The sequence below is a fragment of the Takifugu flavidus genome, chromosome 14, assembly GCF_003711565.1.
Source record: "Takifugu flavidus isolate HTHZ2018 chromosome 14, ASM371156v2, whole genome shotgun sequence".
NCBI classification, from domain to species: domain Eukaryota; kingdom Metazoa; phylum Chordata; class Actinopteri; order Tetraodontiformes; family Tetraodontidae; genus Takifugu; species Takifugu flavidus.
This window is the reverse complement of record NC_079533.1, coordinates 8520574-8536959: the sequence shown is the minus strand read 5'-3', so window position 1 is coordinate 8536959 and position 16386 is coordinate 8520574. Positions and strand designations below refer to the sequence as shown.

At 45.4% G+C, this 16386-nt stretch overlaps 1 protein-coding gene across 1 annotated transcript; it reads right to left on the bottom strand.

Annotated features, from left to right (window-relative positions):
* Positions 1 to 5514: 5514 nt before the first annotated feature.
* On the bottom strand, positions 5515 to 16340 carry LOC130537461 (A disintegrin and metalloproteinase with thrombospondin motifs 15-like). The gene is made up of 8 exons (XM_057054306.1): positions 15187 to 16340; positions 11856 to 11988; positions 11608 to 11775; positions 9343 to 9626; positions 9080 to 9257; positions 8815 to 8987; positions 7873 to 8048; positions 5515 to 7784 (listed from the first exon to the last, which is right to left on the bottom strand). Exons 1-8 carry the CDS (start codon positions 16117 to 16119, stop codon positions 6992 to 6994), a joined length of 2838 nt encoding a protein of 945 aa, XP_056910286.1. The 5' UTR covers positions 16120 to 16340; the 3' UTR covers positions 5515 to 6991.
* Positions 16341 to 16386: the final 46 nt, after the last annotated feature.

Sequence of the window (16386 nt, the reverse complement as noted above, 5' to 3'; positions counted from 1 at the left end):
ACTCATCTGCTGCTTACAGTTTGTCACACAGCAAATTAAAAGAGGAGATTTAAGCATCGAGGGTCACATTAATCACAAGGTGGAGCTCCTTCTGAGTGTCTCTTCAGGTTAGTCATGTTTTTTCCACCACAACCACAAGCCGTCTCCCTGTCTGCTGTTGCAGCTCCTGCCGTCTTCTCCCTCCTCAAATTGGAGCTCTTTTTAAGGATATTGCTGTTTTTACTTTTATACAGTAACTTCCTGGAAGTGTTTTCAGGTCACCATATTTCAGGTCCCCGATGTTCATGTCCAAGTCTCCAAATAAGCATCCAAGTCTAATCCAATAGCGGAAGGTCAAAGTCACTTTTTCCATAAGCTTCGTTACATTATTATATTCATCCAAGTGTTTCTATTTTACAGTTTTCTTTTAATTTGATTTTATATCGTTTAGTCACATTAAGAGTCTCATTGTAAAGGGGGAACACTTGTTTAACAGCCCTGTTCTTCATTTGGAGGAGAGGACTTCATCTTAAATCATAGTTTGATGACACCAGCAACTCTGAGCAGACAGCCAGAAGACCGCCCTGAAGGTTCCCCAGTCTTGCAGCTCCTGTCAGCTGAGTCCAGGGTGCCTGCAGTCATCCACGACTCATCTTGAACACAAAACCAACACTTGTCTCGATCCTCCCGTCTGCTCATAAATCCTGCCGTCACAGTGAGACTCAGCATTTGCTGGCCTGACGGTGGTGTTATGGGATCGGCCCCCAGTGCTCACTGGTGCCCCCAGCATCCTCTTCCTGTTGCCTTCTGCACCAGGCCACCATGTTTCTCTATCTGTCTGTCTGCCTGCCTGTCTGTCTGTCTGCCTGCCTGCCTGCCTGCCTGCCTGCCTGCCTGCCTGCCTGCCTGCCTGCCTGCCTGCCTGCCTGCCTGCCTGCCTGCCTGTCTGTCTGTCTGTCTGTATCTTTTAAAGGCTGACTTCAGACCTTTGAGGTGTGATTTAAGGAGATCTCACCCTCCCACCGCGTTTGTAACCAGAGAACACACATTTAACGTGATTTAAAGCTCAGGTCTTTTTTTGCCGCGAGGTGAACTAGGCCATGCTAATGATCTGGTGTTTTACTGAGTCTGAGCTGTTTAATTCTGTTGTTTTCGTAAATGTCACACAGCGCATGAAATACTGCACCATCTTGTAATACTTGCGGACGGCGTTCTCTCCCCCCTCCTGGGTAGGAGCCATTTGGCAAGCAGTCACAACACAGTTGTTGGTCTCTTTCAGTTTAATTTAAACCTTATAAGGGGAAAAGAGCCCTAATTCATCATCGGAATATGAATCAAATCGATCTCTGTGTGTCACATGTAGAGAATGATGATCCGGGCCTTGTTTGAAAAATCAGGCTCCCTGGATTCAAACCAAAGACACCGAAGCACATCTGAAACTAATCTGTCCAGTCTGGTGTCTGGTTTGTACTCTGCTAGAAGTCGTGGCACACGAGTAAAATATCTTTCTCTCTTCCATAAATCCATTTTCTTACCTGCGTACTGTTCCACCCAAGATGTGGGAGATCTTTTCCAGTTTGAGGGTCCCGTGTTTCTTCCGTTGGTTTCAAATTTGATGCTGCTGAAACGAGAAAGACGGAAAAAGGACGAGGAATATTCGGCTCAAAGTTTGGCCGAGCATGAGAGAAACCCGCAGGGACGTTTGCCATTCCTCCAACGCCACGATTAATGACCTCCGCTGGCTTCGCTCTCGCATGTATTCCAGATCAACTCCCGCTGCCCTGGAGAATCAAACAGCTTTTTCCCAGCATGCCGCTGGACACATTCACCTATTTCCCTCCTGCAGATGAAGGTTTATTTATTTCGTGATCTGTCACAGGAAAATCTTTCTGCACATCGTCCCACAGCACAAGTTACCAAACGGGTCTCCTCAGCATGACGTCTCCCGCGTCACCTGGACACATTTGATGTTTCCAAGCATGTTTTTGTGCGTTTTTTGCCTGCATGAGGTTTGGATTAGCGGGATTCTGGTTGTTCTTGTTCAGGAATGATGACTTCTGATTAAAGGATCGTTTAGGGCTCAGAGGTTAAAGGCGTAGATGTGCTTTAGAAGTTTACGCCGTCATACGTCTCCACGCTCTTGTTTTTACTCCCTGACGGATGAGGTCGCCCCGTGTGACTGTGGGGGCCAGACTGATGTGGCTCGAGTCCAAACGCAGAGCAGCTGCAGGCAGCAGGACCTGCTGCCTCGTGTTGAAGGCGCACCGTGATGTTTTGAAATTCAGCAGATTGTTTTTCCCCTGCCAGGATCTCATTAGGGGAAAAGTCTCTACTTTATTCCTCTAAAATGCCTTCATTATTTCTCCTTTTTCAAAAGAGCCACAGACGAAGACTCTGCTGCTCTAGTTACAAACCAAAACATCCATTTGAATGTTTTAAACATCTTATTTTACACCTGATGAATTAAAGATTTCACCTCACGTCTGGTCGCCAATCCCAGGGAACAGATTAGACGGAGTAGAAGTGTCCCGAAGAGCCGACCCACGATTTGGACTTCCATGTCAACAAAACAAGTGATTAACGCGAATTAAATCCCAGATTAAACAGCTCAAATGAAAAATTGAATGGTTTCAGGTTTGTGTCATGATTTTTCAGCGTCCCTGTTTTGGGTTGAAGTTAAGGGAAATTCTTAAAAACCTGCTGCTTATGCTGACAGCCGCTGTGTATTTTTGTTGCATTAGAAAACTGGGTCATGTCGATGGTTGTTCTGAAGTTTGTTTCTGATTTGCTGACTGGACGTTTATTTTTATTTGCTTTGTGTTTCTGAGTAGATCTAAAATCTGAGCACCCTGTTAATCATGTTGCCCCTTCGCCACAGGATGATCTCACACATTTATGAGCTCATAAGTTGTTTTACCTCTCTTTTACATGGAGTACAAGTGAAAAATGTACTGAGAAGAGAACTGGCATGAAAAGTCCATTATTCCTGGTCCAGTGCATCGCACAAGCTTCCAAAGGAGAAATTAACTAATGGCTTTTAGTTTCAGAAATTTGCCCCCAGTGTCTGCCAGCGTGTTTTAAAACTGAGTCCACATCAACATTAAAGACACAAATAGGTACAATAATAGCGAATAATTCACAGATATGATTGTTACCACTGAGGAAAGTTTTGTTCATTCTCATTTGTTCAATCTTTATTTCTTTTTCCCCTTTCAGGGTCCGTTGATGAAACATTCGCAGGAAGTGCTGGAAAAACAGATGCAGATTGTGTTTTAGTATTAACAGAAAAAGGTTCCAATTCACAGGAAAGCAGTGGAACACAGAAACAGAATCTCTTAACACCATTGGGAGGCTGGGAGGGATTTTTCTGTACATGAAAAAAAGTATCACAAATCATCAAAACAGGAAACAGGTGATTTCCAACCCTCTTTTCTACTTTCTCCATTAGATCAACAAAAGATTTCCTGTAACTGGACCTGATGAGTTACAAGACACGGAGAGATACTTTTTGTCTTTCTTGCTCGAATTTAAGCAAATTGCTGACTCCACAGTGTGCCGGAGGATTTGCTGAAGGAGCATTTTCTGTGAGTAATTGTGGTCTGAGAGGGAGGATGACGTTCGCATGGCCTCGTCTCAACTGGACAGTGATGGAGGTCCACCACTGTAGCCCCGGAGCCCTTTAAGCCACAGAACATTAGTTCCTATGACACCGCGCACAGAAATGCTTTAAATACATTATTTTCTCTTCCATCAAATGCAAAAACCTTTGCTGTCATCACTCAGCACACCCAAATAACCACACATGGTAAATCTGGAGAATCTGCAGCTAAACTGTTGACATTGTCTCCTTTCTTCTCTTGTGAATAAAGCCCCCAGTTTTGCAACCTTCCATCCCAGTTTTACACTCAGAGCAGGAACACTAAACACTGGAGCTCAGTAAGTGGTCATTATTCATCCTATATACTTTGAGATTAAGTAAACATTAAGCTCCAGCCGACAGAATGTCCTCCGTGACCCTTTTCTCACGCTGACAAGCAATGCAAACAAGCTCGGAGACGTCCGGGTTTTATCTTTCCTCATATCTCCAAAGTCCTCCCTGCAGCTTTCGGTCTCTTCTTATCCATTTTTTTCTACTATAAACCACACCAGATGTAAAACACTGTATATAGGTGCAGAATTGATCCTCATACATGGTTTACATCAGGGTCAAAGGTCGACGCAACAGTGATGGTGACTGACAAACATGCAGTGATCTCTCTCCACAGATGGTTCCAACAACAACTCTAAGCTGTCATTCAGGCACATCAAACAAATGGTTCCCCATTATTTGATCCTCGTTCGTTATGGTTCCGTGTCCGATCAGAGTAATACAGATCACAGCAATGAGGTTCTGTCTACATGTGCTCTTTCATAAAAATTGTATTATTAAAAAAAACACACACATTGCACTTGGAAAGTTCCGTCTTTCACTTTTTTAATGTTATGTAATATATTCATCATTCTACACTCAAATTGATCAAGTTAAACAGAATTTCAGAAGGTTTTGCAGATTTCAAGAAAAATAGACAAATTACAACATTGCACATTACTCAGACCTTGTGAGAGTCCTTATCAAGCCTGACAGACCTGGGGAGGATCTGCGGAGATGAATGTCAGAATATCCCCAAATCCAGCCGTGTAAAACACCCAAGATGACTGGAAACTGTGGAAGGAATTTGACTGGACTGGCTCCCAATCACAGCTCTGAGCCAGTTCAGGTTCTCCCACAGTCCACAGGCCTTTAAGGATGGATGGATGGATGGATGGATGGATGGATGGATGGATGGATGGAAGGATGGAAGGATGGAAGGATGGATGGATGGATGGATGGATGGATGCCGCCTATCTGAACCTGTTTCATTTACATCCCTCCCCAGATAAGTGACGAACAGACAGTCGGCCTGAGGAGGATCCAGGCAGCCAGAAGTCTTTGCTAGAGTCGGGGCAGCAGAGTCAGACATTATGTTGATAAGGAGTCTGGCTCAATTAAAGGTTCCAGAACAGCAGTTAGACATGACGAGAGGAAATAGAGAGCAAATATTTCAATTGGCTCTCCTCCATTCTACATTCTATACAGCTCAGATAATTTAGCCTTTTAGACTCATTTTCTTCCCAGTAAGATTGTGAAACGCTTTAAACGGGACGTATTCGACTCATACGCCGTTGCACCATTCAGAAAATTTCCCTCACAGCTGCCATTTTTTTTGGAGAGTTGGAGCCAGTGCACATCATTTAGTGGAGAGTGACTGTGGAAGTGCACGTTGAATGAGAGTCTTCCATAAACCTTCACAAACTTGAGGTGTGAACATCACAGCTGTTCCGAATGTGTGAAATTTGATCTGTGATTTAAAAAAAACACTTTGAATGGTCGAAGATGACGAGAAAGATGTTGGAAGAATAGTAACTCATAATACTCAGATAATTTGGATCACACACACAATTAAACTCCCGATACCCAAACTGCTGGGATCAGACACCAGAAATAAGAAATACACCTTCTGTTTTGTTCTTTAATGACTTTATTTGTGGAATAAATATACTGGAGGCAAAGACAGTTACAAATGTCCGTGTAAAAAAAAAAAAAAGCTTACAAAAGTATTTACAAAATTCTTCACAGAGCTGAATAAGAGTATACATAGTATACAATACAGCCGTGTAGGTCGTGGTTTTCTTTTGCTGTACAAAGTGCAAAAGTAGGTAAAAAATAAAACTAAACATGACAATCCAACCAGCGCTGGATGCTTCCTATAGCTGGGTGTTGGATTTGACAACGTGGCCCTTTTTTTTAACAATTTTTTTTTTTTTACAAACAAAACAGGAATATAATGGATTACAGGATTCCACTAAGAGTGAGGAAAGAACAGCTTGGCTGAGGCTCTGGGGCCAAACAAGGAGGACCAAGAAAAACACACGTTCTGTACAGTATAACAGAGGGCGTGCCAGGTTTTTTTTCTCTGGGCTTTATCGTTACACCGATAATAAATTATTTGCAGTAACTGTGCCAGACAGACATGACTTAACATGGCTGAACATTATGAACCTTGAAGACTTTCGTTGTATCAGAAGGACAAAACAAGTGAGAGGAGTGAGGAAACATGCTGCACGAGGCAGGAATTCAGCAAAGCAGCCCAGATCTTTGGTCAACTGGACTCATAAAAGCACCGTGCTGGCTGCCCCAGGAAGCCAACCGGCAGCCGTTGCTCCCTGCCCCTCATTGTTTTGTCACATCTATCATTAAGGATGTCGGCTTTGGTTTCTGGGAACGATTGGCTCAAAATAAGCTGTGTTTTTAGGTTTGATGGCAAAATAATGACTGTATGAATTAGGTGAGTACTGGAGCTTTGAAGATTTAAAAACTTCAGTCGAAATGCAGCAGAAAAGGGTACATTTGTACAGTCAGTTTACATGATTTGTTTAATCAATTTCAACATATTCCCTGGGAAAAAAACCCAAAACCTCATCACACAGGGCCAATAAAGACTTGTCCTCATCAATCAAGATTGGAATTATAGTCTCTGCTTCCCTTGTGTCGAGCCTGCTGTATTTGCTTCTTTCTTTTGGACAACCAAGTTGGTCATTAATCTTAATTAATTGCATCTGCACAGTTCAATGATATAATAACATTTAATGTGTTCCAGCCTCATAAAGTAAATTAGATTGATTTTAAAAGCAAATACACTTTCTGGATCTGTCATAGTACTGGGGATTTGTCTGAATTCTGTTTGCTGTTTTATTGTGTGATTTTCACTATTAAAGCAGGGCCTGGATTATGTCTGGCAGAGTAACGTAATAATAATAAGTCAGGCTGATGACACTATCTTCTAGGCATTAATCCTGCATGTTTTGCTCATGGCGACAGTTTTTCCAAGCTGGTGTCCAACGCTACATGTGAAACTACAAGAGATACTTGCAAACTGATTCAATTCAGTCAATTTTAACACTATACAAAGATGTAGTTCATAGATTTCCGACACTAACATGGTCTTAAGTTGCAGAAGTCCAGCTCCTGTGGCTTCTGTAAGCCAGTGCAGTGGTCCCTTGGCAGGCTCTGCCCATTTCGGGTTTTGCAATGCAGTGGTCGTCTCTTAAATCCCTTCCCACAGGTTCTGGAGCAAGGAGACCACTGCCCAATGAGCCACTCAGGACACGGGTCTTCACACACCCTGGTGTCTGACGGTTGTTGTGAGGGATCACAGTCCGATGCGAGTTTCCCGTCAGGTTTCAGACACTGCACCGACCTTTTCTGGAGCCCGGTGCCACAGGTCACCGGGCACTTATCCCAGCCTGCAGATATCCATTTCCCAGGAACAGGAGTCTCCTTGTTATAAGACGTTTTGAGGGGTTTATCTCCATTCTCTTTGTTACCATCGTCAACCAGGACACTGTTATGGGAGCTAACGTGGCCTTCTTTTTTGAGATTCTTGTCCACTTTGGCCTGGCGGGCGAGGTAAAAGGAGTAGCGGATACGAGGAGGCGTTATCTGTCCAGCACACAGCACCTCCACGGTCAGAGATTCTCCTAAAGGCTTCACAGCCAGCAGGGTCTCAGAGAGGCCGGTGGTACCGCTGTACCGCAGCAGGCTGTTCTTCACAATGATGTCCCTCTCTCCAGCTGACACTATGTAGTTCCCATTGAGCAGGTAATGGCCGTCGCTGTTCTTCACTGCCAAGTAGTTGTCGTCACCCGTCATTCCCTTGTAGCCCCGCTGACGGATGTCTATGTTGGCTGCGCCCGCTGGCAGTATGACCACAAAATTGTAGCCGTGCCTGCATACCAAGAGATATGACAGCACACTCAGTCGGGTTTTATAACGGTGGAGCGGACAAAAGCGACAGTAATGGGCGCTATACTCACACAGGCTTTGTAAAGAGTCCCGACACCTTCTTGCAGCCCTTGTTATCGCCTCCACAGATTCCACACTTATCAAACTTCTTGTTTGAGCCAATTTTTCCATCACAGCCAGCTTTGATGCACTTGCCTTGGACACACACTCCAGTGGAGTCCGGGGAGCATGGTGTCCCATCCACGACCTAAGTTTAGAAATTTGAGGTTAGCTTCACGTGTGGACCGCACCAGATAGTCACAACAATCTTGCGCGAAAATATAAGCATACTGATTGACTTTGCTGGTTTGCTGCTCCAATAAATAAAACATGAATTTGATGATGTGGCTGCTTCAACCTCATTGTTGTTTTTGCGCAGCAGTCCAAACACAGGGAAGTGTAATCTTTCTTAAATACAGCATGTGGAGCGTTTGCTCGGTCTAATTGTGCTTTTATTATGATTGGAACTTTATTTTGATAGGTCTCCTCCCACGATCCCATGAGGTGACTGTTTGGAGGCCCTCGGTGTGAGTGATGGGAGTGTGTGTCTCTGATTGAGTGTGACCCAGTCCCAGGTTTATATGCTTACTTTAAAATGATAGTGTCAGTGTGTATCCAATAAACGTGGCTTTAAACTTTTGACACTGGTTCAAACCTCCAGTGAGTGATGTGATTCAGAGCCGCCGGATCCTTATCTGCGCCTATACCAGCCTGAGTGACACATGAAGTTGCACTGCTGCTAAAGCTCACTCCACACTCTGCTATCTGAACATGCTAACCCCCCCACCCCCAGCCTTCTTTCTTCATTCCTCCCTTTGCTCTTTGCACTTGGACCAGAGGCAGCTATTCTTCTCCACCCACGTGGGCTCATTGTTCTCTGGCTCCCAAAATCTCAATCTAATTTCTTTAGATTTTGGGTTCCTAGAATTTCGTTCTCTGAGAAACCATCACACAGTGCAAGTTTTTCCCTTTACCTTGGGGGCCAGAACGTAGAAATATCCGGTGCCGTTAGCTCTGCAGATGAGTTTGCACCTGTCGTCAGAAGACACTCCAGAGTATTTTGGTACCCACACCACGGAGGGGGCGATGCGGTTGTTGCTGAAATTCAGGCCGCTTCTCTCACACTGCTCTTCGCGAAAGGTCTTACCTGCATGGAGGGGGGGTGGGAGGGTGCAGAAGGTGAGAGTGCTGCAGGGAGGAAAACGTTATTGGACAGTTCTCTGATTAGAAGGCTCGTACCTGTGTCAGGGCAGCGGTTCAGGTTGCAGGAGCGGTATTTGACCCGAACGCCTTGGCAGTATTTTCCCCCATTTGAGGGAACTGGGTTGTTGCACCCTCTTCTAGACAGTTGGACACCGCCGCCACATGTGCGCGAGCAGGAGCCAAACTGGCCCCATTTGCCCCAGCGGCCATCCACCTGGACAAACACACGAGTGCGCAAAATATGGTTTTAAAAAAACCTCAAAGGAATCACAGACCTCAGCAGCACCTATGAGCCTAACCTTGGCGTTCCGGAGCTGTTTGCCAGCACAGATCCCTTGTTCGCAGACCTGGTCATTCCCACATTCGGTTCCGTCTGCCCAGGGGAAGTGCCGAGTCATGCACACTAAATGACCGTTGGATTTTCCTGTGCACCACAATCGGCCACACGGTGGTTGCATGAAGGGGCAGGGCTTGGAGCCCTCCCCAAACGCGAGCTCGCACTGTCGGTCGATACCATAGGATGCTCCGGGCTGCATATTTGGGAAGACCAGCGGCTTCTGTGGCTGGTCGAGCAAACATTCCCCTAGAGGAAGAAGACCCAGAAGGTTTCAATTTAACAAACAGTTGCACTATATCTTTTAAATTTGGACATGTTGGAAGTGGATGATGATGTTTGGGGCTGTTTGAACACATACAAATGTAAACACACATACAAACGCAAACACACACACATGCACACTCACACACACACACATACACTAAAAGACAAAGTGTAGCCAGAGTATTTCAGCAGTTCTCCAACAAGCACAATCTTGTTACACATCTTTATTTCTTTCATGGCTGCTCTGTTTTTCCTGCTCACTGGGGTCATTACTAACTTTTGTACGGAGAAATACATCTAGTGAACAGCAGTTTTCACATCAAATATATTTTTTAAAAAGTTCTTTCATTGTTGTCAAGATGCCATCAGGCATGATGGAACTGCATTTATGATAAATGGTGCAAGAGCCCTTTCCAAGAACGGGCTATTAATAGAAAAGGTTTGACAAGCAGGTGCTTGGAAAGTGCCTGGTGGTACATCAGTGGATGAGAAGGTTTCCAGGAGGGTTTATGAGACATGCAGCCTCTCACCCTTGTCAGGAATTTTAAATGGAATTCTGCCACACAGGAAAATAAAAAAAGGGTTTTTTCTGACTTTTTACTGATATGTGTCACAGCAAACTTCCAAGATATTTCAGAACAGATAAGGAGATAGGAAATAAGTGGTTCTATGAGCTTTCAGTTTGAAAATTGTTTCCCATTTCCTTTGTAAATTTGGCAGAACAATCAAGCTGACTGACCGAATGCACAATAAAATCTAAACAAGTCACCCTGCGCTAAACATACTGAACCTCACCTCTTCCTTCCTGCAGCCTCTCCAAGGAGCAATCATCAAAAACACCATCTGGTCTTGTACTTAGGTGAAGAAACCAACAGGTTGCAAATGATTCGGGGTGCAGGATCGCATGGAAACATGCAGCAAGATGCTTTCTGTTAGCCGCCTGTTTTCACAAAGTCTGGTCGGATTGTGAGCTAGAAATCCACCCTGCCAACTCAAACATGTTCTTCTTTGTCTCATTTTGTATTATGCTCTTCTTGGATGATGTCGTAAGTGGGTGCAAAAGGAACCCTAAACAGTTTTCCTATTTGGAGTAAACCTGCATGGGAAACACTGGGCAGATACACCTCCTAGTCTAAACCACCGTGGTGACTCTACCCAGAACAAGCCCTCTAATTTGGGCCAGATGTGCATGCAGTTTTAAAACAAATGTTTAGCATCGCTCCAAGGCCAAGTCCTGCGGTCTGGCCTGCTTTGCAAACAATCTGCATCCAACTAAATACTTTTCTTCTTAGCTTGGGTTGGCTTGATGCTACATCTTAGGGGGCTGATGTCACTTGAGGCAGAGAAAATCTGGAATCCCATCTTAAATGTATTTATCTAAAATGATTGTAGCCAGTCGTGGTCCACAAGAAGAGCCGGTTAATCCCAGAAAATAAGTGAAACCATGGAACTCCCCTTTACTCAACAGCTGCATGGAACTGAAGCAAGTATCTGGATTCTCTGACACATAACTGCATATTTGTCAAACGCTGTTGGCAGTCTCCCTCCACCTTCAGAAAAGTTATCTGCAGATGTATCATTTGACTTTTATAACATTTGTGAACTCGCACAGGACAGTTTAAAAGGACATGTAGCATAATTTCCTTTGCTGGCCCAAGAATCATGTAGAGAGAGTCAGTGTGTGGCGTCAGTCGGGGCTAAAACTCTCCCTGACTCTCATCATTTTAATACTTGTTGACTTCAAGTGATGTTTGTCATTGGACAAAAGTACATAAATCTCAACATGTGTTTATTCCGTATGAAAAAATAAACGAGGTGTGGAAACGCTTTGATTTGTGGCGTTTGTGGAGTCTGCCGCTGATAGCCGCGTGCATCTGCCCTCGCTTTGGCCTCACACCTTCTCAATCACACTGCAAGTCTGCGTGTACTCAAAGAGGCGGGGTCAAAGGTCGTGGAGACTCACCGTGACCGTTGTCAAGGAATTCGGTGATGATGGCGGCACTGCAGGGAGACCATGGGCTGGTGCGGTTGATCTGAATGAGCGTGGGCGACATCATGTGGTTGTCCTGCAGTTTCCCAAACACGTCGGCGCACGCCTTCACGTTATCGTGCGGCATGTTGAACACATGTCCTGTTGTGGCGATAAATACATGCATGCTAAAACAAATCAGGTGAAAGCCGTGGGGGGCGGAGCACCAAACGGCGGCTCACCGAGCTCATGAGCAGTGGTGAAGGCCGAGGGAAGGCCGTCGTCTTCGATCACGGAGCAGCTCCTCTTGGGGTCGCACATGGTGCCAACATCTGCCATGCCCAGTGTGTCACAGGTGGAGGCTCCACATAGATCCTGGAACCAGAGCAGCACCTTTCCGTTGGTACCCTGATTCATTACAGTGTATCCAGCTTCCATTGGGGTCTTTGGTAAATCAATATCAGACAAAACCTCCAGTACCGAGGTTTATTAGTAATTAAATGTGAGTTATTTGTTATAAGTTTTCATACGTTTGACTTTTATTAGCAGAAGTAACAACAGTCAAACCGGTCGATGAAAATTTCAATTATGCTTCAAGGTGTCACGTTCTTGATTCAAAAGATCTGGTTTCTAGATTCTGTAATGGCGAGCAAAGCTTCCTCCAGCCAGTCTTCGCTGGTTCGAGGCCAATCATCTGTGAGGTAATGTGAGTGGGGACAATCACAGGATTTCCATACCAGAGCAGACTTTCCAGACCATCTCCCGCTACACTGCGAGGATTTAGAGTCCTGTTTTAGACCGTAGCCTACGTTTGGAGCTCAACGGCCTAATCACAGGACGACTTTGACGGCAACCACAGAAGAACCCCCCCAGTGGCTCCGCCTGGCACAGAAAGAGCTCTGTCCCCACACGGCTGGGAATAAACCAACAGCAGTCAGCTGCTATAGATAAACTCTGTTACAGTTTTAACGTCAAACAGGCTCTACGGTCCTCCGCTGGGCTGGATGAGCACATGTAAATCAGGGCCAATTGAAGACCTTGAGCGCCATGACAAATCAGTCCTAGAATAAACCACAAAACCACAATTGTTGGCCAGCGTAAATTCCGTCCAGATGTGCTGATACGCAGATGACAAATGAAGGTTTGGGTCATTTATGTGAAGAATCGAAAAGGTGTGAGACAGGCAAGATGAGGAAAAACAGCCGTATCAGTTTTTTTTTTTTCTTGCTGTGACCTACTTCCCACATCTGCCATCTATCTTTGCATTTTTGAGCGACCGATCCTTGAAAATTAAATATCTCCACGTTGTTTTCAGTGCAGTTTGCAGTTTGGATGCAGGGTAGAGTGCAACTCTGTGCCCTTCATTTTATTTAAACAACAGTCCTGCTGGGATTTGGTTAAATCCAGCTAAAGTTGCCGTTAGTTTACTGTGGTCCTTTACTGTTGCCTCTGGACAGCGCTGAGCGGGTCTTCACAAAACCGACAAAAAAAGCAGACAATGACATTCCCCTCATGCCCGCCGAGGACCACAGTAAACTAACGGCACTGCTGACTAAACTGACTGATTCTGAGTCACCAGGCTATGAATCAACAGAAGCTGGTTTGGATTTTCTGATTTTTTGACCTTTGCTGATTCAGCAGAGTGCTCGGTGCTTCGCGAACGTGTGTGCAGACGCCTCGTTTGTCATGTGTAGCTTTGAGACATTAGTAGGAACACTGATTTTGTCTGCCTGCATGCCAAAAGCCCAGATTAAATTTAGGATTGTAACAAAGAGGGCCTGGTGAATGTTGAATTCCCCACAGGGAGACCAGCGGGGACTCAGACTGCAGTGTTGAAATCTATGTGGTTTGGTTTTCTCTTACTTCTGTGGTGGGTCAACAATAGTTGCCCACGCAATACGTAGTTTCCCAACGCGCGAGCGAAGGCTCAGTTGAACAGATGTTAATCAGACAGCTGTCAAATCGCATCATCATTTTTGTTTGTCACTTGAATTGGGAACATAGAGTATTTAACCATCTGCTACCATTCAGGAGGCGGGCGGGACGTTTCCCACGCCTTTAGCACCCACATAATTAAAATTAGAGCTACAAAACAAGGACCTTTCTGTCAGTGACCAGAGCTGGTAAAGATACAATGTCATAAGCTGCTATTCAGGCCATTATCATAGGTGAAACAGTGAGTCCTCTCACTGGTATCTTTGTGTCTAAAAGACGGATTACATCTGCGTGACTCACCGTCTGCAGTTAAAATGGAGTCAAACTCAAACCTTTAGCATCTGGAGTCCTCTTCATGGGAAATGCACAGGAGCGTTTCTACCTGAGCAGCAGCTGCAAATGTTAACGGTGTTGATTCAGACTCAGCCTGAACAGGTGAAGCAAAAACACCCGGGAGATGTGACAACTCTCCCCGGCACGCGGCAACCCCCGCCCCGCCCCACCCCGTCCCACAGCAGCCTCTCCTCTCTCCATGCATCCATGTATCCCCTCAGGGGCCTGTTTAATGAGGATCAGGCATGTTGGTGTGCAAGGGCCTGGAAAACCCACAGCTGGAGAAAGAATGGGAACAACTGAGAGAAACAAGAGACTTCCGACCAGTGCATCCCTGAGGGGGCGAGGGGCGCATAGTTTTGGCAAAGACGTAAACAACAAGTAAAACTGGTATTTTCTGGGGTCAAATTTGATTACTCAAACCTTACGTCATCACAGCTTGGACTGCTTTACTCTGACTGCATGTGCAGATGCATGTTTAGTTGCAGCGTTATCTAAACACCACTATTCCACACGGCTGGATGCACCGTTCAGCCATAACATTGACAGTTCCATGTCATAATTCCATGACAGGAACAGAGAAGTCATTTAACCGGGCCCTCCAGATCTTCCTCTTTATGTGTCAGGACCAAGAACAGAACCAAACCACACACTCTTCAAGTTATACAGCAGGAAATCCACTGTCTGTGCTGTTTTGAGTGGTTTCTGAAAAGAGCCACAGGCAGGTGGTTTCAATGTTGTGACTGATCGGACGACTGCTGAGTGGATTTGTCAAATATATTCCAGGTCTTCCTGGCTGTAATGGAACCGAAGTGGCCAGCTTCCACATGCATGTTAGAATAAGATCAATGAATATGAGTAATGGCCCTGCTTGATTTGCCAAATATTTTGGGGAGTGCAGGGAGTGGACTTGGAGAGGCTGAGAGGTGTGTCTCCAGTCTTTAAAAACAAAAACATATTCTCTAAAGACTCGTGAAGCATATTCAGCAGTATTTCCAGTTCAGCACATGTCATTTCCTCGGTGACCCATCTTTACTTTTGAGTAGTACTGCTGAGTAGCTTCTCTTCAGGTGTTTAGAAAGCAAATTCATAACAGCAACTGACAACAGGGCTGGGGGCTAACGGAGGTGCACAGTCTTTGATAAACAGTTAAACTGTGATCGAATATAAATATACAAAAGACCTTATGAGTCAGGATTCCGCCTATGGTTAGAGACACTCGTTGGATTTACGCATTTCCGTGCGTAATTACGCACAGTGAAATACACTAATGTCCCAATTCACGTAAAACAAAGCTTGTGTTACCTGTCTGGTGAATAGAATCGCCGTGTCCCAGTATTCTGGATGCTTGTCGGTGTTTTTGTTCAGCTTTTTCTGCCAAGTGCAGAAGTTTCGCAGTGTCATGGCCGCATTCCCCGACACTTTGGGTCCCTTCTCCTCCTCGGATAGAATCACGATCTTGACAACTGCGACGTTGATGAAGTTAAGAATGCTGGGGTGTTTGTAGAGCCTCGCTGCCACCGACATCAGTGTCAGGAGGTAGTGTTTCAGGTCATCGCCGTGGAACTGCACCATGGAATTGTCCGCAACCACCAGCGTCTCCACGTACCTGGGGACCGAAGCGAACCTTTTGGCTCTCCTTATCCTCCTCAGCATCGTCTCGGTCACGTTACCATAGTCGTCCAGATGCTTGTATTTCTCCAGCGACTTCGCTGCCTGAAGACTGATGTCGCTGTCCACGGCGCATCTGGTGGTGGAGTTGAGTTTCAGGTTGTCGCTGGTTCGGCGCCGGATGATGTGCGCGCTCTCTGTGCTTCTGGTGTTGTTTTGCACCGGGCTGATGAAATATTCCCAGCCCTGGGAGCCAAACGCGCCTCGTAAACCTTTGCAGAGGCTCAACGCAGCGTAAGAATCGCGGTCTGAATTGACATATCCGGAGTAAAAACACCGGCTGAGGTCAGCTGTGTCATCGCTGTCGGACGGCCAGAACTTGTCTTGGTTAGCAATAGAAGGGGCAATGAAACTAAAGTCCTGGTGTAAATCGAGTACCAGGTCCTGCTGGAAAGCTCGTATTTTTAGGACATGTTTCCCATGAAGGTTTTCCACGTCGTTTTGGAAATTCTTCCTATCCTGGTTGCGGTCATCCAGTTCAATCGGGTAGCACAGTTCAACTTCCATGCAATGCACAAGTTTTAAGGGTAAGACAAGAAAGAGGAGAAAAGTTGTTTTGATAAACATGACGGTATGTGCATCCAATAAACAACGCGATGACCAGCAGAGAAGATAACGATGCTCAGTCTGCAAGCTCAGTGGAGACGGGGAGAGCCACAGAACAGGGAGAGCAGCATGATCCTAATGCGCAGGATTCTTCACCAATGCAGGTCGTACAAGTCCAGTCATTGCAAACTCCTCCTGGTCATGACCCATTCCCAGTCTCCACCTGTGTGTGGACTTCACTACTGTTTCTCTGCGATTTTATGCCTGTTCAGCATGTGGAAAAACACG

What these genes read in the sequence shown, in the direction of transcription:
- LOC130537461 (XM_057054306.1), bottom strand. Translation starts at nt 16,119, where the DNA reads ATGTTTATCAAAACAACTTTTCTCCTCTTTCTTGTCTTACCCTTAAAA. An exon ending in GAACCGCTGCCCTGACACAG is followed by an intron (nt 8,988 to 9,079) that starts GTACGAGCCTTC and finishes CCCTCCATGCAG; the next exon opens with GTAAGACCTTTCGCGAAGAG. An exon ending in GGACTCTTTACAAAGCCTGT is followed by an intron (nt 7,785 to 7,872) that starts GTGAGTATAGCG and finishes CTTGGTATGCAG; the next exon opens with GCACGGCTACAATTTTGTGG.